The 24,672-nt window shown below is 41.5% G+C and overlaps 1 protein-coding gene across 8 annotated transcripts in view; it reads right to left on the reverse strand.

Annotated features, from left to right (window-relative positions):
* The window catches only part of snx29 (sorting nexin 29), an 880,052-nt gene that overhangs the window by 634,773 nt on the left and 220,607 nt on the right, over nt 1-24,672 (reverse strand). For all 8 annotated transcript variants that reach the window (XR_015079957.1, XM_086000767.1, XM_086000763.1 and 5 more), the window contains one exon: nt 973-1,036. Coding sequence is in view for 7 of the 8 variants with exons in the window: in XM_086000767.1 (XP_085856893.1) it covers nt 973-1,036 (64 nt within the window). In the remaining variant the exon portion in view is untranslated. The remainder of the gene's footprint in view (nt 1-972; nt 1,037-24,672) is intronic.

Here is a 24,672-nt window from a genome sequence, read left to right on the forward strand (position 1 = left end):
AAACTCCCCTTTATATTCTAGGTTTCTACTTATAAAGGCTAACATTCCATTAGTCTTTTTGATTATTTTTTGTGTACATGGACCCCTAAATCGCTTTGGACCACCATTGTTCCTATTTAAACAATGCTCGGATCTATCCTTTTTTGGTCAAAAATGGATGGCCTCACGCTTACCTGCATTGATATCCATCTGCCACAATTTTGCCCACTCACTTAATGTCCAGGCTGATGCATGAAGAATGGTTACTTTGGTGAGGTACCAAAGAGCTACTGGCACCCAGAGAATCAGACCACCAAACTGAGTCACCACCATTGGAGGAGAGAAGAAAATGGGTCGGGGGCGAAAGAGAAGCAAGCTCCAAAAACGGCAAGTTTCATACCTCGACAAGCATCTCACAAAGGTAATTTATTTACCAATATTCTCATTCTTCTACATTAGGTTTTCCTTGCATTTACTCGTAGGATTTTACTTTGCCCCACAGACACAAATGGAAGAAAGTGCTCAGCTTTTCACAGCCTTTAAACATTTCTGTGTTCTTACTTTGCAGCAGCTGAGCATATATAAAATTAGATCATTCATTACACAAAAAGGACCAACTCCCCCATGGAAGTAACAGATCCCGGAATCATGTAATTAAAAGTGACGTCATTGAAGAATGGCAAAATAACTTCACAAAGTTTAACCAAAATGATTAGGTTTGGTGACATGATTCTACAAGTGCTTATCTAACGTGGTTTAAATAGAGGGTACAAAGGCTGTATTCTGTCATTTCTCTCACTGGAGAAGTATAGTCTTATGAGCACATGAAGAGAACAGAGGAATGAGCTTGGTACTTAATATCGCACCAAAGTCTCCAGTATTTCAGTTCATTTGCAAAAGCCAGCAATTACAGCAAACCTAGAGTTTGATCCATCTATCACTCAATGTGTGCTTAACTTACTACACGGAGGAGATGTCATCTTCAAACAATACCTGTTTTGCTCTTCCAGTTCGTCTTTTCTGTTCATCATGGCTACAATGGCTTGTCGTAGTTCATCTGAGGAAGCAAACCTTAGGTTAACAGACATACTGACAATATAACTGATGAAAAAATAACTGTTTTCTTCTTCCACACATTCCTGAGCAAGAAATACTGTGTTTCACTTGTCCAATTATATTCCAAGGTTCTACTGAGAGTGGATGTGTGCTGGAGGACTGTGTAGAGGCTGATGGAATACCCATTTTCAAAAAGAGAAACAAAACTAACCCAGGGAAATAAAGGCCAGCTAGTTTAACATCTTTTGTTGGGAAAACGCTAGAATCTTCAAAGAAAGATGAAATTACGAAATATCTAAATTAAGAGAAAATAATTCAAAACAGCCAACACAGATTTCAGAAAGAAAGATTGTGCCTCGACAAACTTGAGGAGGTGACAGATATGGTGGATGGAGGGGATGTGGTGTTCATGCACTTTCAGAAAGCCTTTGACAAGGTACCACACATGGGGACTATTGGAGAAAATTAAGCGTTATGGATTTAGAGGCAGGGTAGAAAATTGGATTAAAAACTAATTAAAAAGAATGATGTCCAAATTTGCAGAAAATACTGAAATAGGAGAAAGAGTAAATAATCCCGAGAACAAAAGGAACTGCAAGGGAATACGAACAAGATGTCAAAAAAAAGTGGCAAATGGAATTCAATGGGGGGAAAATTGTGTCGCGCCCCCTTCGGGGCCCTAACTTTGCCGGGGGCACTACTTCTGGCGCTCCGAAAAAATAAGCGCCCCCCGCGGCCAAAATTCATCGGTATCACCCCAAGAGGGAAGCGGGGTGCTACTGGAAGTGCCCCACCTCCCTCTTGGGGTGCTGCGAGGGAATATCGCGACTTCCTCCCCTTCTTAAAGGGGGGGGGGGCCTTGCGCAGCGCGACCCAGGGCCCAGCTGGGCCACCAGGGATCGGAGTGCTGGCAAAAGAGCCCGGCACTCAAGAGAAGTGCCGGGCTCACGGAGTGCAGCGGGCACTCCGCGGGTGGAGGGGGGGGGGCTGCCGAGAACGGCAATGGGGGCAAGTGCTGGCAGGCAGCCAGCAACAAAAATGGCCGCCCGGCACCTCGCCTTTAATTAGTGCCGCCCCGGCCGCAAGTAGGCCTCCCTGACCCCATCAGACATAGCGTCCGGCGGTAAGTCAGGGGGCGCTACCAAAGATCGCGCCCGGGGCGCTGCACATGGCGATGACGTCATCACCGGCAGCGAAGTGCCGCGGGGCGCTAATGGTTACGGCCGCCGCTAACCTCCTGCTGAATTACCCGGGAGGTGCTGGCGGTGCCGCGCCTGGGCGCTAGTTACTTTGCGCCCCGTTGGTGTCCCAAAAGGGCGCTAACGGGAGGTGCAAAGCAACCAAATTTTTCCCCCAATGTCAGTTAATGTGAGGTGGAACATTTTGGTGAAAAAAATATTTAAATGAGGGAAAACTGGATGATATGGAAGAGCAGAGAGATTTGAGGGTTCAGGTTAACAAAACATTAAAAGCAGTACCTCAAGTAGATCAGGCCAATAAAAAAGCTAATGAAATATTCAGTTTTATGGCAAGAGATACATAATATAAAAGTTGAGATCTAATGGTGAATCTGTATAAAACCTTAGTAAGACCACAGTTGGAATAGTGTGTGCAGTTTTGGGCTACATACTATAGGAAGGATGTTGAGGCAATGAAGAGGGTACAGGGCAGATTCGTCAGAATGCTATTTGGTACGAGGAAATACAAATATGAAGAAAGACTTGAAAAATTGAGGCTGTTTTTGATAGAACAGAGGAGCTCACAGGGTGATTTGATAGGGGTGTTTCAAAATATGAAGGGATACGACAGAGTAGATAGAAATTGACTGGTTTCAGTGCTAGAGGGATCTAGAACTAGAGGACATAGATATAACATTAAATGTAATGTAAGGACAGAGAGCAGGAGAAACCTTTTTTACACAGAGGGTTGTGAGGCTGTGGAATGCATGACCGGAGTTAGTGATTAAAGCAGACACCATATCAACATTTAAGAATAGGTTAGATAAGTGGTTGAAGGAAAGGAGAATAAAGGGACATGGGAACAGTGTGGGCACATGGAATTAAGACGGCTTCTTATGTGGGGGATAAACACCAACAGGGAATAGTAGGGACCAAATGCCTTTTTTCCATGTTGTAATTTTATGGAAAAGGTTATTATAAAAAGACATATTTTATTTTAGATCAGGAATAAAATCTTAGCCTGTACACTTAACATATAATTCTCTAATTATTGCCATTTCTATTTGTAAATTGAAGACCACTAGGGACTACTATTTAATGTGCATTTTCTCTAATCTCATAGAATGCTGCAGAATTTCAGAACAATTTCCAGTCTCACAGGGCTGTGTAATAAAGAAGCTTGAAAATAAATTATATTAACACAAGAGAAAAGGCAACACTAAAGATCCAAATAAATGCAAAGGATTGCGACAAGTACATACACACACAGCTGTAATGAAAAATGTATTAGTCCTGAGTGACACTGAACAGGACTTGAATTTCAAACTGTGTTTTTTCAACAAAAGCCTCTTTGGTTTTGCATCATGCTAATTGGGTCACAAGATTAGAAGAGATTGTAAATTGTCTCTGAAGGCATTATTGCTTTCAAGAGAAAATAACAGCAAAAGAAAAAAACACATTCTTGTTAGCATACTAATTTACTTTAATAAGGCCATGTAGGAGAGGCAAATATATTGTCAATGTTAACAAAAGCCTAAAGTATAATATTATATACAATGTCTGCTTTTGCTTGCTGCAGTCAATGTAGACAGAAGCAGATGTCTTTCCTAATAGTTCTGTAATTTAGCTATACTAGACTTAAGTTATGCAGAAAATCAAACCAGCAACTGCTGTGGAACCTCAGAGGCACTCCAGGTCACAGGTGTCCCCAGGAAGCTTCAACTCTGGTTCTCCAGAGGATGGCAGCAACTGATATCAACTCCGATCTTACTCTAATGAGGAGTCACCCCTCCATAGGATTGGGAGATGTCTTGAGTCATGCAGCTACTTCCTTTGAATGATGCCTGAATGATGATGGGCTACCCAAGTAGGTCAATGTTGGGGGTTGGTTGCCCAGTCATCTTTGGTATTGGTTTAGGAACATGGGCTCCAACCTCTGCGACAGGCCTAATCCCCGTATATTAATGTTTGATGTGCAGTTTACTTTATGTATGCATTTGGATAAGATCACTGACCAAATCAGCATGTTTTATAATCAAGACCTGTGCTGTTAGTTTTTGGTTATAATCTTTCTTTAAATTTTGTTTAAAAAGGACTATGTTAAGGTCACGAGTTCAAGCATACTGTGGAACCAGTCTCTTCAACAGATTCACAACAGTTCCTGAAAGTGACTTTTCCTTCATGATCTAGAAGCTGTACCTTTTCAGTAATGACACTTATGGGGTTTGGATTAGGAGATGTCTTGAGTCGTGGATTAAGGATTAATCACTTTATTTGTACTCATTTGTTTACTGGATTAAGTTTAGATTTTGTACATCTTCTTCGACAGTAAAGGAGTATTAAACAGGCTATAAAGAAACTAAAATATTTATTTACTGTTCAGTGGAACTATCAAGCATATAGCAGTTCAATAAATAATAAAGTACAGATATAATGAAAATAGTCTATAAGGGTTCATTTCCTTTTTTGAGAAATGTCCCTGTATAATGGTCCCTGGCTTGACAAATTCTGTCCCTCTCTGACATATCACCCTACTTCCGTCACAGTGTCAAATGGAATTGAATTACGATGTATATAATGCAAGCATCAGAAAACAAGTCCCCAGGCTAATCACAGAATGAACTGCTGAATGGAAAAGCCTTGCAGTCTCTAACTCATGGGGCATCGGAGCTATCACCCTAGGAAATCACAAATGTGCCATTTCCTGGCACAAGCATTTAATGACTGATGCTCTCTGTTTTACATACAAGATTGCTTTTGCATGCTTACAGATCGGTCTCAAGGAAAACAATGTTAATCCACTTTTACAGTTCCAAAATACAGCTTAACACAACATTCCGAAACAGTACCTTAAGAAAGCTGAAATACAATTTCATTTGCAAAACATCATCCATTTTCAGGTTACCAAACAAACACAATGGATCTCCCTTATTACTTTAAACAAGATATTGTGCTATTTCCATCGATGCAACCATTAACAATTTAAATCAGTGACCATCTGAACAATATTTTAAACTGTCAGAAGCAAATTCACACATTTGTGACAATGACAAATGAATGGCTACAAGCAAAGGTACACAATGAATTCCACTGACAAGTTTTCAAGTTTCCTGACACTATTTTTCCAAAGCAATCCTTTTTAGTGCATACTCATTAATTTTTTTTACCTGATAGTCACTTTTTGTAAATTTCAACTGTCAGTCTACATGCAATTTCTATCCACATCTACATTTCATCACTCTGTTCTTGGTGCACAAGACAGATGGAAGTGTTTGCAGCTCACTCCAAATGGGCAATATAATCAACATTTCCACAAAATTGCAGCAGCCATCACTCCAGAAAGTGACAGCCTTATTTTACAATTATACTATGAAAAGATTTATCATGGAATTCTCAGAAAAAAACTATGCTTCTGGAGTGAAACTCTGGCATTGGCAATTTTTGGACTGAGTTCACTGCATTGAGAGGAGGAGAGTTCCTGGAGAGTAAACAGGGACATTTCTACACCATAATAAACAAAATATCCTAATCTCATTATCAAGGCCCCAATTATAACCCTCGACAGCAAGCTTTTGAGGACAATATCACAATGTGGATAATGTACGCAGCAAGATTACAATTGTAATGTTTTGCATTGCTAAGTTAACTTGGACATATTTTACTGAGTTTTCAAGTCAAGAAAGGCAGGGGAAAATTTAACTGGATTACTGAACCTTGCAGAGAAGAATGAGAACTGCAAGCCCACATGGTGGAGGAGAGATTTTTCCAGAGAGTGGTCAAATTGTAAATCTGATTTGTCTTCCACTGACCAGGGAAAGACTGTTGAGCTCCTCAGAGTGCAGGTTACATATTTCCCCTCTGTGCATTCCAGAATTCATAATCCATAATTCATAATTGTGACTGCCACAGATCACAACACATATTTAAATAATATTAAAATGGTTTCAAATATTTGTGTCCTGCCATATCTTCAGTTTACTTACAGTCTAGTCATGTACACTTGCTGGTAGGAGAAGCCATTGCAGAGAAGATCCTCTGGAACGAGGGAGTCGGACTCAATGGTTCCATTAATGGGACTATCCAGCACTAAGTCACTGTTTTCATTATAAAGCAGGAATCAGAGAATTCAGTTGAATGTTTGTAGTAATTTTCATGCTGTTATCCCTCTAATGATAATTTCAGAAAGCTTCTGCAGCTCATTACAGTCAAGGAGGTCTTCACTGCCATCTTTTCATATTATTTCTTTTTATCCTTTGTATTTGAGTTCTATATAGAGGGTGCCCAAGAACCGACAACTGAATTCAAAAATCATGGTTTGTTTCCAAGAATCATTCACCCAAGTGAATTGTTAACAGAATTGTTATCAGAACAAAGGTGTTATACCTATCAGGAAAGATTGAAAAGGTTGGGGCTGTTTTCTCTTTAAAAGAGAAGGCTGAGGGGTGAAGACCAACATTTCCCAATCTCTCACCATTTAAAAAATATTCTGCTTTTCTATTTTTCCTACCAAAGTGGGTAACTTCATATTTCTCCACATTATAGTCCATCTGCCATGTTCTTTCCCACTCGCTTAACCTGTCTATATCCCTTTGCAGCCTCTTTGCATCCTCTGCACAACTTACTTTCCCACCTAGCTTTGTATCGTCAGCAAACTTGGATACTTTACACTCAAGTCTCCTCGCCTAAGTCATTGATATAGGTTGTGAATAGCTGAGGCCCAAGCACTGATCCTTGCAGTACCCCACTAGTTACAGCCTGCCAACCTGAAAATGACCAGTTTATTCCTACTCTCTGTTTTCTGTCTGTTAACCAATCCTCAATCCATACTAGTATATTACATTTAATCCCAGGAGCCCTAATTTTGTATAATAACCTCTTGTGTGGCACTTTACCGAATGATTTCTGGAAATCCAAATACACTACATCCACTGGTTCTCCCTTATCTACTCTGCTAGTTACAACTTCAAAAAACCCATATTTGTCAAGCACAATTTCCCTTTCATAAATCCGCGTTGACTATAACCAATCATATTATGATTTTCTAAGCGCCCTGTTACCACATCCCTAATAATAGATTCTAGCATTTTCCCAACTACTGATGTCAGGCTTATTAGTCTATAGTTCCCTGTTTTCTCTCTCGCCTTTCTTGAATAACGGGGTCACATTTGCTACCTTCCAATCCGCGGGGACCGTTCTGGAATCGAGGGAATTCTGGAAGATCAAAACTAATGCATCCACTTTCTCTGTTACCACCTCTTTTAAAACCCTAGGGTATAGGCCATCAGGTGAAAGGGATTTGTCGGCTTTTAGTCCCACTAATTTCTCCAGTACTATTTTGCGACTAATACTAATTTCTTTAAGTTCCTCATTCTCACTAGATCCCTGGTTCCCCACTATTTCCGGAATTATTTTGTGTCTTCTTCTGTGAAGACTGATAAAGTATTTGTTTATTGTCTCTACCATTTCCTTATCCCCATTAGAATTTCTCCTGTCTCTTCCTGTAAGGGACCCACATTTACTTTCGCTAATCTCTTCCTTTTTACATAACTATAGAAGTAATGAACTTATACTGAAGTTTAACGGAATCCTACTTAATTTTAAAGATCATTGCAATGATTTCTTCACAATGGTTTCTTGTAGCTATCATGAGTTTGCAGCGGATGCCTTTCGCTTTTCCTGTGGTTTTAAATTTTAATCAAAATTATTACAGCTACAGAACAAAAAACAGCCATATCTTTGTCATCCAGTATCAAAAGGAACCACAGGAAAAACAAAAGGCATCCACTGCAAACTCAAGGTCGCTACAAGAAACCATTGTGAAGAAATCATTGCAATGATCTTTAAAATTGGGTAGGATTCCATTAAACTTCAGTATAAGTTTGTTATTGCACTAATGCAAAGAAGTTTTGGGTTTGTGTTATGTAGTGTAACTCAGGTGTGAAATTGCCCTTCTTGAGGATATAGTCTCACTCTGTGCAATATCACTTCCGCTTTGCACCAGGATATTTAAAACACAGAGAGCAATGGATAATATACTGCATATGTAAGCAGGTGTTTTAATTAAACTATGAGCCGAGACCTGGAGGAAATGAGTGTAATATTAACAAGTCTCAAGCAAAACTTGAGATCAGAAGGGTTCCCTGCCTCTTCACAGAAAAGAGCACCTGTGGAATTGATTCCCAACTAAAGCTGAAAATGTCAAATAAATTAACTCCTTCAAAAAAGAGCTGGAAAAAGATCTCTTTAGAATGGGGTTGATGGTCATAAAAAGTAAGTACAAATAGTCTAAATAAGCAGGATATATCCTGAGCTGTTGGGACCGTGGAAATGTCATGCCAAGGTACGCAACATGCTGAAGGAGGAGTACTGTAGTATTTTTCTTTTATTCGTTTTTTATGGGATGTGGGCGTCGCTGGCAAGGCCAGCATTTATTGCCCATCCCTAATTGCCCTTGAGAAGGTGCAACAAGTATACCATTTCTGACCTTATGTTGGAGGGAAGGACATTGATGAAGCAGCTGAAGATGGTTAGGCCTAGGACACTGCCCTGAGGAACTCCTGCAGCAATGTCCTGGAGCTGTGATGATTGACCTTCAATCACCACAACCATCTTCCTTTGTGCTAGGTATGACTCCAGCCAGTGGAGAGTTTCCGCGCACCCCCCCTCCCCCCCCGCCCGATTCCCATTGACTTCAGTTTTACTAGGGCTCCTTCATGCCACACTCAGTCAAATGCTGCCTTGATGTCAAGGGCAGTCACTCTCACCTCACCTCTGGAATTCAGCTCCTTTGTCCATGTTTGGACTAAGGCTGTAATGAGGTCGGGGGCCGAGTGGTCTTGGCGGAACCCAAACTGGGTATCAGTGAGCAGGTTATTGGTGAGTATGTGCCGCTTGATAGCACTGTCAATGACATCTTCCATCACTTTGCTGATGATTGAGAGTAGACTGATGGGGCAGTAATTGGCTGGATTAGATTTGTCCTGCTTTTTGTGGACAGGACATACCTGGGCAGTTTTCCACATTGTCAGATAGATGCCAGTGTTGTAGCTGTACTGGAACAGCTTGGCTAGAGGTGCGGCTAGTTCTGGAGCACAAGTCTTCAGCACGATAGCCAGGATGTTGTCAGGGCCCATAGCCTTTGCTGTATCCAGTGCGCTCAGCTGTTTCTTGATATCACATGGAGTGAATCGAATTGGCTGAAGGCTGGCTTCTGTGATGGTGGGGACCTCAGGAGGAGGCCAATATCGATTATCCACTCGGCACTTCTGGATGAAGATGGTTGCAAACGCTTCAGCCTTGTCTTTTGCACTCACGTGCTGGGCTCCACCATCATTGATAGGAATATTCATGGAGCCTCCTCCTCCATGGTCCACCACCATTCACGACTGGATGTGGCAGGACTGCAGAGCTTTGATCTGATCCGTTGATTGTGAGATTGCTTAGCCCTGTCTATAGCATGCTGCTTCTGGTTTTTAGCATGCATGTAGTCCTGTATTGCAGCTTCCCCAGGTTGGCACCTCATTTTTAGGTACGCCTGGTGCTGCTCCTGGCATGCTCTTCTGCACTTCTTATTGAACCAGAGTTGGTCCCCTGGCTTGATGGTAATGGTAGAATGGGGGATATGCCAGGCCATGAGGTTACAGATTGTGGTGGAATACAATTCTGCTGCTGCTGATGGCCCACAGCACCTCATGGATGCCCAGTTTTGAGCTGCTAGATCTGTTCTGAATCTATCCCATTTAGCACGGTGATAGTGCCACACAACACGATGGAGGGTGTCCTCAGTGTGAAGACAGGATTTCATCTCCACAATGACTGTGCAGTGGTCACTGCTACCAATACTGTCATAGACAGCTGCATCTGCGACAGGTAGATTGGTGAGGACGAGGTCAAGTAGGTTTTTCCCTTGTGGTGGTTCTCTCACCACCTGTCGCAGGCCCAGAATGCAAGATTAGTTAGAAATTCTTGAGTTTTGCTCGATTTACTTGAAACTTAGCAGACCCTTTTCTCAGGAGGTTCCATCGATAGGGTAGAACAGATTGTACACAGTTTATTAAAGGAATGAGCTTTATCGGCTATAATAGCCTTTACTAAATGCATGGTTGATGTTCCTATCCTAGTTACTAAACATATGGGTGGCCAAACTTTCACCGCTCTAATGCCAGAAAAAGAAATTGTACCTTGACAAATAGGCACAAGTATTAAATATAATAACACGTATGTTCACTGATATTCACAGTGCAACAAGTATACCATGCAAAAACATGACTTGCACAAATTGGTTGCTGCAATTATCTATATAATAATGATTATACTTTAAAAACTAATTAATTGCCTGTGAAATCCTGAGAACGTGAAAGGAGCTATGTAAATGCAAGTCTTTCTTCTTTCTTTTTGACAAACTTTGTTTCCAACTATCTAGATTGTACTCTCATTTTCCTATCTCCTACACAACACACATCCTTCCTCTCTCTCAATCTTATTTCCCCTTCCCACAATTCCTCTTTCTCCCATTACCTGTTATTTCTCTTATTATCTCTCTTATACCCTCAGTTCCCCGCCCCTTTTGCATCACCTTTCTCAGATTCCTCGTTCTCATCCTTCTTGGTCTCTCTACCACTCATCCCCACTTTGTCCTTGTCACTCATCTCTCTCTCTCTCTGTACTTATCTCTCTAATTCCCCTTTCTTATTCCCTCTTTCATTTTTCCCCCATACCTTCTGTTTTGTACTTTCTCTCCATCTCTCTCATCCCCTTTTATTTCTTTTGTCTACTCCGTCCCTCCCAATCTCCTTGCTTCACGCAGTTATCAGCAGCAGCTCTTCATCTCATAAACCCAAGTGTCTCCCCACTCCAGGTTAACACCATGATATGTGCTAGCTTCCCATATAATCCTATGTCAGGCTCCAGGCGAGTAGATTGATTGAGGGCAAGTGTGTGCGGTATCTCTCTTCTCCCACAGTGGTGTGGTCGAGCGAAAATTAGATGAATCAAAAATGATTCCTCAAACATGTGAGCAGAGATCTTGCCATTTGTTATAAGAAAGGAAATGGATAAATGTGAGGTATCCACTTTGGTGGCAAAAACAGGAAGGCAGATTATTATCTGAATGGCAATAGATTGGGAGAAGGGGAAGTGCAACGAGACCTGGGTGTCCTTGTGCACCAGTCGCTGAAGGTAAGCATGCAGGTGTAGCAGGCGGTTAAGAAGGCAAATGGTATGTTGGCCTTCGTAGCGAGAGGGTTTGAGTACAGGAACAAGGATGTCTTGCTGCAGTTGTACAGGGCCTTGGTGAGACCACACCTTGAGTATTGTGTGCAGTTTTGGTCGCCTTATCTGAGGAAGGATGTTCTTGCCATGGAGGGAGTTCAGCGAAGATTCACCAGGCTGATACCTGGGATGGCAGGAATGACGTATGAGGAGAGATTAGGACGACTGGGCTTGTACTCGCTGGAGTTTAGAAGAATGAGAGGGGATCTCATTGAAACGTATAAAATCCTGACAGGACTGGACAGACTAGATGCAGGAAGGATGTTCCCGATGGTCGGGGAGTCCAGAACCAGGGGTCACAGTCTAAGGATAAGGGGTAGGCCATTTAGGACAGAAATGAGGAAGCATTTCTTCACCCAGAGAGTGGTGAACCTGTGGAATTCTCTACCACAGAAGGCAGTAGAGGCCAATACATTAAATATATTCAAGAAGGAGGTGGATATATTTCTTAAGGCTAAAGGGATCAAGGGGTATGGGGAGAAAGCAGGGACCGGGTACTGAATTTGGATGATCAGCCATGATCGCATTGAATGGCGGAGCAGGCTCGAGGGGCCGAATGGCCTACTCCTGCTCCTATCTTCTGTGTTTCTATGTTTCTATTAGAAAGCATGTCTCTAAAATTCTCAAGCACAGACCCATTTTAGCTGCATTTCAGAACTTCAGCCCATTCTAGTTTCAAACATCTGAAAAAATCATGAAGCTTCTCAATCCGAATATTGGACGCCTTGATTTCTATCATAAGGCATTCTCTACCAGTTCAGGATTTTGGGGCAATATAAATTATCCTCATCTTAACTCATCAATTTGTATTTTACCTTCCGTACACCTTTCTAAATGAAAATGAAAAAGAGTGAGAGTGCAAAAGAACAGGCGGGAATGTCGAGAAAAGGTTTGGAGGAAAAACACAACCATTAATGTCTATGGCAGTTGACTGAAGTACCTTGGATGTTCTGTATCACAATCTGGAAAGCAGAACTTAATGCCAAACCCATTACCAAAACCTAAGATTCAATTTTACACTGATTATTACCCCTGTCAGAAACATATCTTAAAAGAATGATTTTTCACGAGTTTACAATCTACAAACACATCATACAAGTTTGTGGCAATATGAAAGATGTTTACCCATATTTAAGACTAAAATATTGTAACTAATTCAGCCTCTAGTTTTAAAAAATACAAGTACTGTACAATATTAAGTACAGACTGAGGAAAGAGTTTGATTAATAAGAGGATAAAGTATATTTCATGAAAAAAATTAGCTTTTTGCTTTTCAAGAAGGTCATACCTAACTTTAGGATCCCTACCATCATTAACATTTTTAATAGAGCCAAAAATGACACTAGTTATATATATTCCATACACACACATTTATATTAATCAAAAGGATTGGAGTTTGCTGCTTTCTATGGAAGGGAGGCTGCCAATCGGATCAGTTGTTATTCTGCCCCTCTCATATTAGGACTACAAGCTTCTCTAAGTATGTAAAAAGAAAGAGAGGAGCAAAAGTAAGCTTTGGTCCCTTAGAGGCTGAGACAGGAGAAATTATAATGGGGAATAAGTGGGAAATAGTGGGGAACCAAGAGGCTAAAGAGAATGAGGGACTTAAAGTAATTAAGATCAGTAGAGAAAAAGAACTCGAGAAACTAATGGGACTAAAAGCTGACAAATCCCCTGGACCTGATGGCCTACATCCTAGGGTTCTAAAAGAGGTGGCTGCAGAGATAGTGGGTGCATTGATTGTGATCTTCCAAAATTCCCTAGATTCTTGAACGTTCCCAGTGGATTGGAAGGTAGCAAGTATAACCAGTACAGGTATACTGGCAAGTACAGGCCAGTTAGCCTGACATCAGTTGTCAGGAAAATGCTGGAATCCATTATTAAGGAAGTGGTAACCAGGCATTTAGAAAATCATAATATGATTAGGCAGAGTCAACATGGTTTTATAAAGGGAAATCGTGTTTAACAAATTTATTTGAGTTTTTTGAGGATGTAACTAGCAGGGTAGATAAAGGGAAACCAGTGGATGTAGTATATTTGGATTTCCAAAAGGCATTCGATGTGCCACATAAAAGGTGGTTATGCAAGATAAGGGCTCATGGAGTTGGGGGTAATATATTAACATGGATAGAGGATTGGTTAATGGACAGAAAACAGAGAGTAGGGATAAACAAGTCATTTTCAGGTTAGCAGGCTGTAACTAGTGGGGTGCTGCAAGGATCAGTGCTTGGGCCTCACCTATTTACAATTCATATTAATGACTTAAATGAAGAGACCGAATGCAATGTCTCCAAGTTTGCTGATGATACAAAGCAAGGTGGGAAAGTAAACTGTGAGGAGGACACAAAGAGCCTGCAACAGGGATATAGACAAGTTAAGTGAGTGGGCAATAAGGTGGCAGATGGAGTATAATGTGGGGAAATGTGAGGTTATTCACTTTGGTAGGAAGAATAGAAAAACAGGAATATTTTTTAAATGGTGAAAAACTATTAAATGTTGGTGTTCAGAGAGATTTAGGCGCCCTCATACAGGCAACACAGAGAGTTAGCATGCAGGTACAGCAAGCAATTAGGAAGGCAAATGGCATGTTGGCCTTTATTGCAAGGGGGTTAGAGTATAAGAGTAAAGAAGTCTTGCTACAACTGTACAGGGCTTTGGTGAGACCACACCTGGAGTGCTGTGCACAGTTTTGGCCTCCTTATCTGAGGAAGGACATGCTTGCCTTAGAGGCAGTGCAACAAAGGTTCACTAGATTGATTCCTGGGATGAAAGGGTTGTCCTATGAGGAGAGATTGAGCCGATACTCTCTGGAGTTCAGAAGAATGAGATGTGATCTCATTGAAACATATAAGATTCTGAGGGGGATTAACAGGGTCGAGGCTGAGGGGTTGTTTCCCCTGGCTGGAGAGTCTCGAACTCCGGGGCATAGTCTGAGGATAAGGCTGAGATGAGAAGGAATTTCTTCACTCAGAGGGTTGTGAATCTTTGGAATTCTCTACTCCAAAGGGCTGTGGATGCTGAATTTTTGATGTGCGGGTTAGGTTGATTGGCCATGATAAAAATTGGCCCTTAGTGTTAGGGGGGATTAAATACGTGGGGTTACGGGGATAGGGCTTGGGTGGGATGGCTGTCGGTGTAGGGACCGGGTGCTAGGGTTTGGATGATCAGCCATGATCTTGTTGAATGGCGGAGCAGGCTCGAAGGGCCGAATGGCCTACTCCTGCTCCTATCTTCTATGTTTCTATGTTTAATATTCAAGGCTGAGATAGATAGATTTTTGGACTCTAGGGGAATCAAGGGATATGGAGATCAGGAGGGAAAGTGGAATTGAGGTCGAAGATCAGCAAGTTGATCAAAGCATTCAAAGAGCCACACTTACGTAGAGCCTACAGCACAGAAAAGGACCATTTAGCCCAGCTGGTCTATGCCCGTATTTATACTCCACACGAGCCTCCTCCCATTCTAATAACCTCTTACCACCCTGCCCCCATACCCATCTATTTCCTTCTCCCTCATTAAATGCAACAATGCTATCTGCTTTAACCACTCCATGTGTCAACATTTTCCACATTCTCACCATTCTCTGTGTAAAGAAATTCTTAAGTTCCTTATTTGACCTGTTTCTAATAGTTACATCCGCTTAATTCTGGTAACAACCTTGTAAATCTTTTCTGCATTTCTCCAGGTTGCCATCTCTCAACAGCCATCACTTGCTTTTCAAAAAAAGAATCTGCAGTCTGATATATTCTCCATCATTTTTATGAGAACCTTGCATTTCATTTCTCATTTGCACTGTAGGTAGAAATGTGTCACTATGCAACAAGATACCCAATGTACCATCCTCTTCAATCAGTTTTCCTCCAGCATGTCCAAACTAAAATAAGCTCAAATGAACAAGAACATGTTTGATGAATGTATTTGCTCCACTGTTGACTTGCCTCTCTGTTAAATCTCTCAAAAATTATATATAAAGTTAGTCTGGAATATAGCAGTTTTCCAACATAAAGCCAGACACATTTTGAATATATTGGTCATCTCAAAATTCTCATTACAACAATAACAGCTTGTATTTATATAGCGCCTTAATTTAACATAGTAAAACGTCCCAAGGCACTTCACAGGAGTGTCATAAAACAACATTTGACACCAAGTCACATAAGGAGAAATTAGGACAGATGACCAAAAGCTTGGTCAAAGAGGTAGGTTTCAAGGAGCGTCTTAAAGGAGGTGGAGAGGTGGAGAAGTGGAAAGGTTTGGGGAGAGAATTGCAGAGCTTCGGGCCTAGGCATGGCTACCAATGGTTGAGCAATTAAAATCAGGGATACTCAAGAGGCCAGAATTAGAGGAGCGCAGATATCTTGGGGGGTTGTGGGGCTGGAGGAGATTACAGAGATAGGGAGGGTCGAGGCCAATGTTCCCTCTAATTTTTTTTGGTACTGAGCAGGCCATGAACTCCTTTAAGCACGACCTTTTTGTCTGTGGGGAAATTTTACAACAACAACGACAGCAACAGCAACCACTTAGAAGCATATATGCAGTAATGCCATATTGCCACCCCACTGTCTCAAATCATGAGACAATCAGCCAAGGTTCTATACAAGTTTAACATAACTTCTCTGCTTTTGAATTCTATTCCTCTAGAAATAAATCCCAGTGCTTTATTTGCACTTTTATGGCTTTTTAATCTGCGTTGCTACTTTTAATGATTTGTGAATCCATGCCCCTTGATCCCTTTGCACCTCTACCCCATTTAGGTTCTTATTTTCCAAGGAGTAGGTCGCCTCCTTATACTTCCTACCAAAATGTACCACCTCACACTTATCTATATTGAAATTTATTTGTCATTTACATGCCCATTCTGCACGTTTGTTTATGGTAGAATTAATTTCAAGCTTTTAGTTCGTCTTGTACAAACTCTTTTTTTTAATTACTTGTCAGAAATGACTGGGGATATAAAAGAACTGCATTATAACGCATTAACACTTCAGAAACTTCACTCAGTTACACGGTTATGCATCGACAAAGAATCCAAAAGCCCATGGTAAGCTGAAAGAGGCATATCTATTTGTGTAATTAGTATTAATTTTAAAGTTTTCAATGTATTAGCCCATCCCTCATGTCACTACAGCAATGACTGCACAAGCAGCAGGAGCAGCGGCTTTCCTGTAGCGCTGACGTGCTCTACGTCCAGATAAGTAATTAAAATATTAATTACAATGCAACCAGACAACCAGTCCTAGTGCGAGCAAGCATTGAGTGCGAGTCAGCAGAGAGTGCTGAGAGTTTGGGTAAGTGTGAGAGTTCTTTAATTGTTATTTCTCTTTAAATCATTATTGATAAGATTACTTAAGCAGTTTAAGTAAAGGGGAAAAGTTAAATAATTGGGATTCTGTTGGTTTAAGAAGAGTAAAACAAGGTTACACTGCAGTAGGAGTAAATTGGCACAGCAGGCAGTGGAAACCAGTTTTCTAACCAATCAGCAGGGGTGACTCATTTGGCTGTAAACAAACAAACAGTATAAACACACCAGTCCCAGTGCGAGCAAGCACTGTGTGCGAGTCAGCAGAGAGTGCTGAGAGTTTGGGTAAGTGTGAGAGTTCTTTAATTGTTATTTCTCTTTAAATCATTATTGATAAGATTACTTAAGCAGTTTAAGTAAAGGGGAAAAGTTAAATAATTGGGATTCTGTTGGTTTAAGAAGAGTAAAACAAGGTTACACTGCAGTAGGAGTAAATTGGCACAGCAGGCAGTGGAAACCAGTTTTCTAACCAATCAGCAGGGGTGACTCATTTGGCTGTAAACAAACAAACAGTATAAACACACCAGTCCCAGTGCGAGCAAGCACTGTGTGCGAGTCAGCAGAGAGTGCTGTGAGTTTGGGTAAGTGTGAGTTAGGGTAAGTGGGGTGTTAGGTGCTCTTTTCAAACTTTACCTCTGTGGGTTGTAGTTAATAAGGCCTTTCTGGTGCAGAGTGACTGTTGGTAAACCATTTAACTGGTGCAATTAGAGGGATTGATTTAATTTAAATCCAATTAATTAAAGGGAATACTAGCATCTAAAATCGGGCAGAGGGTGTCCATAACTAACAATAAAAAATTTAATTAATTACATAGAATGGAGCAGGTGATGTGTTACTGTTGCGAGATGTGGGAGCCGGTGGACCCCATTGAGGCTCACGGTGATTACGTCTGTGACAAGTGTCTGCTGCTACAGGAACTCCAGCTCCGTGTTGATGAGCTGGAGTCTGAGCTTCAGACACTGCGACACATCAGGGAGGGGGAGAAGTACCTGGACTCTGTGTATCAGGAGGTGGTCACACCTATGAAGTTAATTAATTCAGGTGTAGCCCATGGTCAGGGACAGGACGGTGTGACTAACAGTGAGGCAGGTACGGGGATCCAGGAGGTAGAGCTGGAGGAGGCGCAGCCCTTGCTCTTGTCCAACAGGTTCGAGGTTCTTACTCCCTGTGGGGACAGGAGCAGGGACTGCAGGGAGGATGAGCAACCTGGCCAGAGCACCATGGAACGGGGAGCCATTCAAGAGGGGGGAGTAAATAGAAATGTTGTAGTGGTAGGGGATAGTATTATTAGGGGGATAGATAGAGTTCTCTGCAGCCGAGAGTGAGAGTCCCGAAGGCTGTGTTGCCTACCCGGTGCCAGGGTTAAGGACATCTCCTCTGGGCTGGAAAGAAACTTGCAGTGGGAGGGGGTGGATCCAGTTGTCGTGGTGCATGTTGGTACAAACGACGTAGATAGGACTAGGAAGCCGGTTCTGTTAAAGGAGTATGAGCAGCTAGGGGTCAAATTAAAAAACAGAACCTCAAGGGTAATAATCTCTGGATTATTACCTGAGCCACGAGCGAATTTGGCTAGGACAAATAAAATTAGAGAGTTAAATGCGTGGCTCAAAGACTGGTGTGGGAGAAATGGGTTTTGCTTCCTGGGACACTGACACCAGAACTGGGGCAGGAGGGAGCTGTTCCGTTGGGACGGGCTTCACTTGGCCAGTGCTGGGACTAGAGTCCTGGCGGATCATATAACTAGGGCTGTAGAGAGGGCTTTAAACTAACTAGTGGGGGGGAGGTTCCTAGAGAGCAAATAATAAAAATGACAACAGAGAAGGTCATAGACTTAGGTAGCAGTGGGGAAATTAAAAACCAGAGCGTGTCAGGAAGGGGCAGAAGGTATGGAGTAAAAGGTAAAGTAATAAAAAGTGCAAAAGCAGGAACTAAGTGTCACAAAACATATTTGAAAGTTCTCTATCTGAATGCACGTAGCATTCGTAACAAAATAGACGAGTTAATGGCACAAATAACTACATATGGGTATGATCTTGTGGCCATTACAGAAACATGGCTGCAGGGTGACAATGCCTGGGAATTAAACATACCAGGTTATTTAACGATCAGGAAGGACAGGCAGGAAGGAAGGGGAGGTGGGGTGGCTATGTTAATAAAGGAAGGAATCACTATAATACAGAGAAATGATATTGGGTCAAAAGATCAGGATAATGAAACAGTTTGGGTGGAGATAAGGAATAATAAGGGGAAAAAACACTAGTGGGCGTAGTCGATAGGCCTCCGAACAGTTGCAACTCTGTTGGACGGAGTATCAATCAGGAAATAGTTGAGGCTTGTAATAAGGGAACATCTATAATTATGGGGGATTTTAACTATCATATTAATTGGACAAATCAAATTGGGCAGGGCTGCCTTGAGGATGAGTTCATTGAGTGTATTAGGGATGGGTTTCTTGAGCAGTATGTAACTGAACCGACCAGGGGGCAAGCAACCTTAGATCTGGTCCTGTGTAACGAGACAGGATTAATTAAAAATGTCCTATAAAGGATCCCCTTGGAATGAGTGACCATAGCATGGTTGAATTCCATATTCAATTAGAGGGTGAGAAGGTTGGATCTCAAACAAGCGTGCTAAGCTTGAATAAAGGAGACTATGAAGGTATGAGAGCGGAATTGAGTACAGTGGATTGGGAAAATAGATTAAAGGGTAAGACGATACATGATCAGTGGTGTACATTTAAGGAGTTATTTTACAACTTCCAAAAAATATATATTCCACTGAGAAGAAAAGGGTGTAAAAGAAAAGACAGCCATCCGTGGCTAAGTAAAGAAATTAAGGATAGTATTCGACTAAAAACAAGGGCATATAAGGTAGCCAAATCTAGTGGGAGGACAGGGGATTGGGAAAACTTTAAAAGACAGCAAAAAATAACAAAAAGATTGATTAAGAAAGGGAAGATAGATTATGAAAGTAAATTAGCAAAAAATATAAAAACAGATAGTAAGAGTTTTTATAGTTATATAAAAAGAAAAAAGGTGGCTAAAGTAAATGTTGGTCCCTTAGAGGATGAGACCGGGAAATTAATGGTGGGAAATATGGAGATGGCAAAAACACTGAATGAATATTTTATATCAGTCTTTACAGTAGAAGACACTAAGAATATCCCAACACTGGACAAACAGGGGGCGAAAGGGGGGAGGAGCTAAACACGATCAAAATCACTAAGGAAGTGGTACTCGGTAAAATAATGGGACTCAAGGCGGATAAATCACCTGGACCTGATGGCTTACATCCTAGGGTCTTGAGGGAAGTGGCGGTAGGGATTGTGGATGCATTGGTAATAATTTTCCAAAACTCCCTGGACTCAGCAAAGGTCCCGGCAGACTGGAAAACTGCTAATGTAATGCCCTTATTTAAAAAGGGCAGTGGACAGAAGGCTGGAAACTATAGACCGGTTAGCCTAACATCTGTGGTAGGTAAAATTTTGGAGTCCATTATTAAGGAGACAGTAACAGGACATTTGGATAATCATAATTTAATAGGACAAAGTCAGCATGGTTTTATGAAGGGGAAGAGATGTTTGACAAATTTGCTGGAGTTCTTTGAGGAACATATAGGGTTGATAAAGGGGAACCAGTGGACGTAGGTTATTTAGACTTCCAAAAGGCATTTGACAAGGTGCCACACAAAAGATTATTGCTTAAGATAAAAAATAACGGGATTGGGGGTAATATTTTGGCATGGATAGAGGATTGGCTATCTAACAGAAGGCAGAGAGTTGGGATAAATGTTTCATTCTCAGACTGACAATCAGTAACTAGTGGTGTTCCGCAGGGGTCAGTGCTGGGTCCCCAACTCTTTACAATCTATATTAACGATTTGGAGGAGGGGACCGAGTGTAACATATCAAAGTTTGCAGATGATACAAAGATGGGTCGGAAAGTACTGAGTGAGGAGGACATAAAAAACATGCAAGGGGACATAGACAGGCTAAGTAAGTGGGCAGAGATTTGGCAGATGGAATACAATACGGGAAAGTGTGAGGTTATGCACTTTGGCAGGAAAAATCGTAGAGCAAGTTATTATCTTAATGGCAAGAAACTGGAAAGAACTGAAGTACAAAGTGATCTGGGGGTCCTGGTGCACGAAACTCTAAAGGTTAGTATGCAGGTGCAGCAAGTGATTAAGAAGGCCAATGGAATGTTGGCTTTCATTGCTAGGGGGATAGAATATAAAAATAGGGAGGTATTGCTTCAGTTGTACAAGGTATTGGTGAGGCCGCACCTGGAATACTGCATACAGTTTTGGTGTCCATACTTAAGAAAAGACATACTTGCTCTCGAGTCAGTACAAAGAAGGTTCACTCGGTTAATCCCGGGGATGAGGGGATGGACATATGAGGAGAGGTTGAGTAGATTGGGACTCTACTCATTGGAGTTCAGAAGAATGAGAGGCGATCTTATTGAAACATATAAGATTGTGAAGGGGTTGGATCGGGTGGATGCGGGAAGGATGTTCCCGATGATGGGTGAAACTAGAACTAGGGGGCATAGTCTTAGAATAAGGGGCTGCTCTTTCAAAACTGAGATGAGGAGGAACTACTTCACTCAGAGGGTGGTAGGTCCATAGAATATGCTGCCCCAAAAAGCTGTAGAAGCTACATCATTACATAAATTTAAAACAGAAATAGACAGTTTCCTAGAAGTAAAGGGAATTAAGGGTTACGGGGAGCGGGCAGGAATTTGGACGAGTCTAGGTTCGGATCGGACATGGCCCTGTGGGTAGCGGAGCGGGCCCAGGGGCCATGTAGCCTGATCCTGCTCCTATTTCGTGTGTCTAATTCTGTTAGATTCAGGAGATGGTTCTGTGATAGTAGATTGGCGGTTAGGATCAGATCAGCCATGATCTTATTGAATGGCGGAGCAGGCTCGAGGGGCCGATTGGCCGACTCCTGCTCCTATTTCTTATGTTCTTATGTTCTAACAAATATAAAGTGCTGTAGTTCTTTAGTTCACTGTATTAAAAAGAATTGAACAATTGAATAAGAACAGGTATCCGTCTTTTCAACTTCAATCACTTCCATTAATAAACATGGTCTTCTTGAACCAGCACACCCCCCATGCAACATGTCAGAAATGCAGCACTTATTCACAAGTGCAGAAAAACACATACACAATTTGTGTCGCTAAATTAAAAACAAAAAGCAGGAAAAGCTATGATTTAACAGAAATAAACATTCATCTTTCTTCTTGGACAGGAGAACCAATCAGACTGACTTGGAAATGTTCACTAATATGGTGACGTAATGATGTTAATCTACGAATTTCGCTTCTAATGTTTTTCTCTCAAACATTCTCCACAATATTAATCCCTGTTCTTTTCACAAAAAGTGTTGAATTATTTTAGGCACTTCCCAATTAAATAGTGGGAAATAAACTTCATTGACCTCTCAATTTTTAATCTCCTATTTTAAACATTTATACCAAATCAAAATCGTACATTATCAGTTTAATCTAAGTATTTTCCATGTCTTTCTCAATAAACAAATAGTGATTTCTTCTAAAGTACAGGAAACTGTGTGTTATCCGGAGGCTAACTGTCCGGAATGCTCAAGCCACCGGCAAAAATCAGGAGCCGTTTTGTCAGGTTTTTTTTCTTCTCATTGCTTTTTTCCTCAACAGTCAAGCTCTGCAAGGTCTGCTGAAGCTGTTGCTAAGCTACAGAGACGCTTGGACTGTTTAGAAGCTGTTGCAACAGGGTTCGTTGACAGATACGGAGCTGAAAAGCTTCCGTATCTTTCAACATTAGAGCTGGAGTGTCCGGCAGTTTTGAGGGAACAGCAACAGCTCGGTCCCGTCGGTGCCGGATAGCACAAAGTTTCCTGTAGCTTCCTGCAATTTTTATATGTCATTACATAACTCGTGTTTCTATTAACACTCCACTAAACGTTTAAGAGGAAGTATATATTTACATTATTCGTGGGACTTGTTCAGACTATAGAACGACAGACAAAATAAAATAGTTTGTGTTTTTCTCCTTTTTTGATTCTCTTCCTAAACATCTTAATGATATATTTTTTTGAAAGTCAATAAAAAGTAATATGTAACTCCTACAAATCCTCCCCTGCTCTCTCCTCCTCAACAGCATGGTTGCATGTTTGTGTAAAGCTACTCATTTCAGTGGATCGTTCAAAATCAAATATTGAGAAATTTCAATTTTAAAACGTTTTAAGCTGTGAAAGCATTTGGACATCAGGACCTGGCTCAAACTTGTTAGATGAGGGGAAAACTGATTTTTGCTCGTTTCTTCCAAAATCATATCTGAAACTTCGGTGGGGGAGGGGGGAAGCGTTTTTAACATTCATTTTTTGTGAAAAGTTCATTTCTTTCAAGTTTCATTGCAACGTTGACAGAAGAAGTTGCTCCAAGTTTTTCTTTCCCTCTTCAACGCTATCGCTAAAAATACAACAAAAATAAAATAAACTCTAACTTCAAACGGAGCTCAAATAAGAAAGTGAATAAAGTGGTTAAACTTCCTAAGAAGGCGGTGAGGTTGTCTATCCCCAGCCTTGGCAATGGTTTGGGATCAGTTTTGGAGAAGTTGTTTCCTCTTTTTCTGCTGCCGTTCCCTCCATCTCCCACAGACTCTGAGGTACAAATCGGGGCACAAACTTTTCCCCCTCTCTCATAACATGGCTTAAATAACCCTGATACACTCTTTCAAAAAGGGGACACCTGGCAAAATTTAACTGGAACTTACCATGGGATCTTCAACGTCACTTTCCTGTATTTTTTTCCGGATTTAAACAATCTTTCACATTTAAAAAAAAAATGTCACTGTGGGCCTAAATATTGTTTGCTTTAGCCTCCATCTGTGTTATTCCGAAGTGTGGCAGCTGCTCAGTCCCCGGGACTGGACGACGCGTGCCTGGATCCTCATCCCTCTCTTTCGCTGTCTCTCTCTCTCTGCCCCTCTCTCCCTCTGCTTCTCTTATGCTGTCTCCCTGTCCCAGTCCCTCACTCCCTGTCCCATTCCCTCTCTCGACTCTCTCTCCCTCTCCTGGTCTCTCTCTCTCCCTCTGTCCCTGTCTCTCACTCCCTCTCCCCCCGTCTCTCTCTCTCTCCCTCCCTGTCTCTCTCTCTCCCCGTCTCTCTCTCTCTCAATTCAATTCAATTCAATTCAATTCAAATCGCTTTATTGGCATGACAAGTTACATCTTATGTTGCCAAAGCATCGGAAAACATTCATGTTTGTTCACAAAAATACAGATCTATCCATACAGTGTATAAACAGATATATCCCTGAGTGTATAAATATACTTTCATATAATTTATATATGCTCTTATCTTATCTTTAGTGGTTGTCCCTCTGTTCATGGCAAGCTGTAACATAGTGTGCCGCTAGTGTTATGCAACTTCTCTCTTCCCCTAGTAGGTATGGGAGTTTTTGGTTGTCATTCAATTTTCTGAATTCCGGGCATATTTTTGTAAATTTTGGGTAGAAATTCTCCCTTATGCCCTGATATTTTCTACAAGCTGTGAGGAAGTGCATCTCTGTCTCCACCATTCCCTGACTGCAGTGAGGGCATATCCTGTCCTCTCTTGGTAGCCGGGTCTGCCTGTGTCTACCTTTTTCGATCGCCAGGCTATGTTCACTAAGTCTGTACATTGTCAGGATTTTTCTCAGTTTGCTGTCCTTTACCATGGTCAGGTAATCAGCTATGTTGTATTGTCTGTTTAGGGCCAAGTAGCAATTGAGTTTGCTTTGGGTTTTTGTTGTTTCTGCCCAATATGTCAGATATTTTTCCTTTTGCTTAGCGACGATTGTGTTGGGTCGAATTCTTTGTGTTACGCTGTCACTGTCCTGTGGCTGGTTATTGTTAGTAGTGTT

Source organism: Somniosus microcephalus, chromosome 11, assembly GCF_052327205.1.
Source record: "Somniosus microcephalus isolate GS21.2 chromosome 11, FLI_Smic_1.0, whole genome shotgun sequence".
Lineage (NCBI taxonomy): Eukaryota > Metazoa > Chordata > Chondrichthyes > Squaliformes > Somniosidae > Somniosus > Somniosus microcephalus.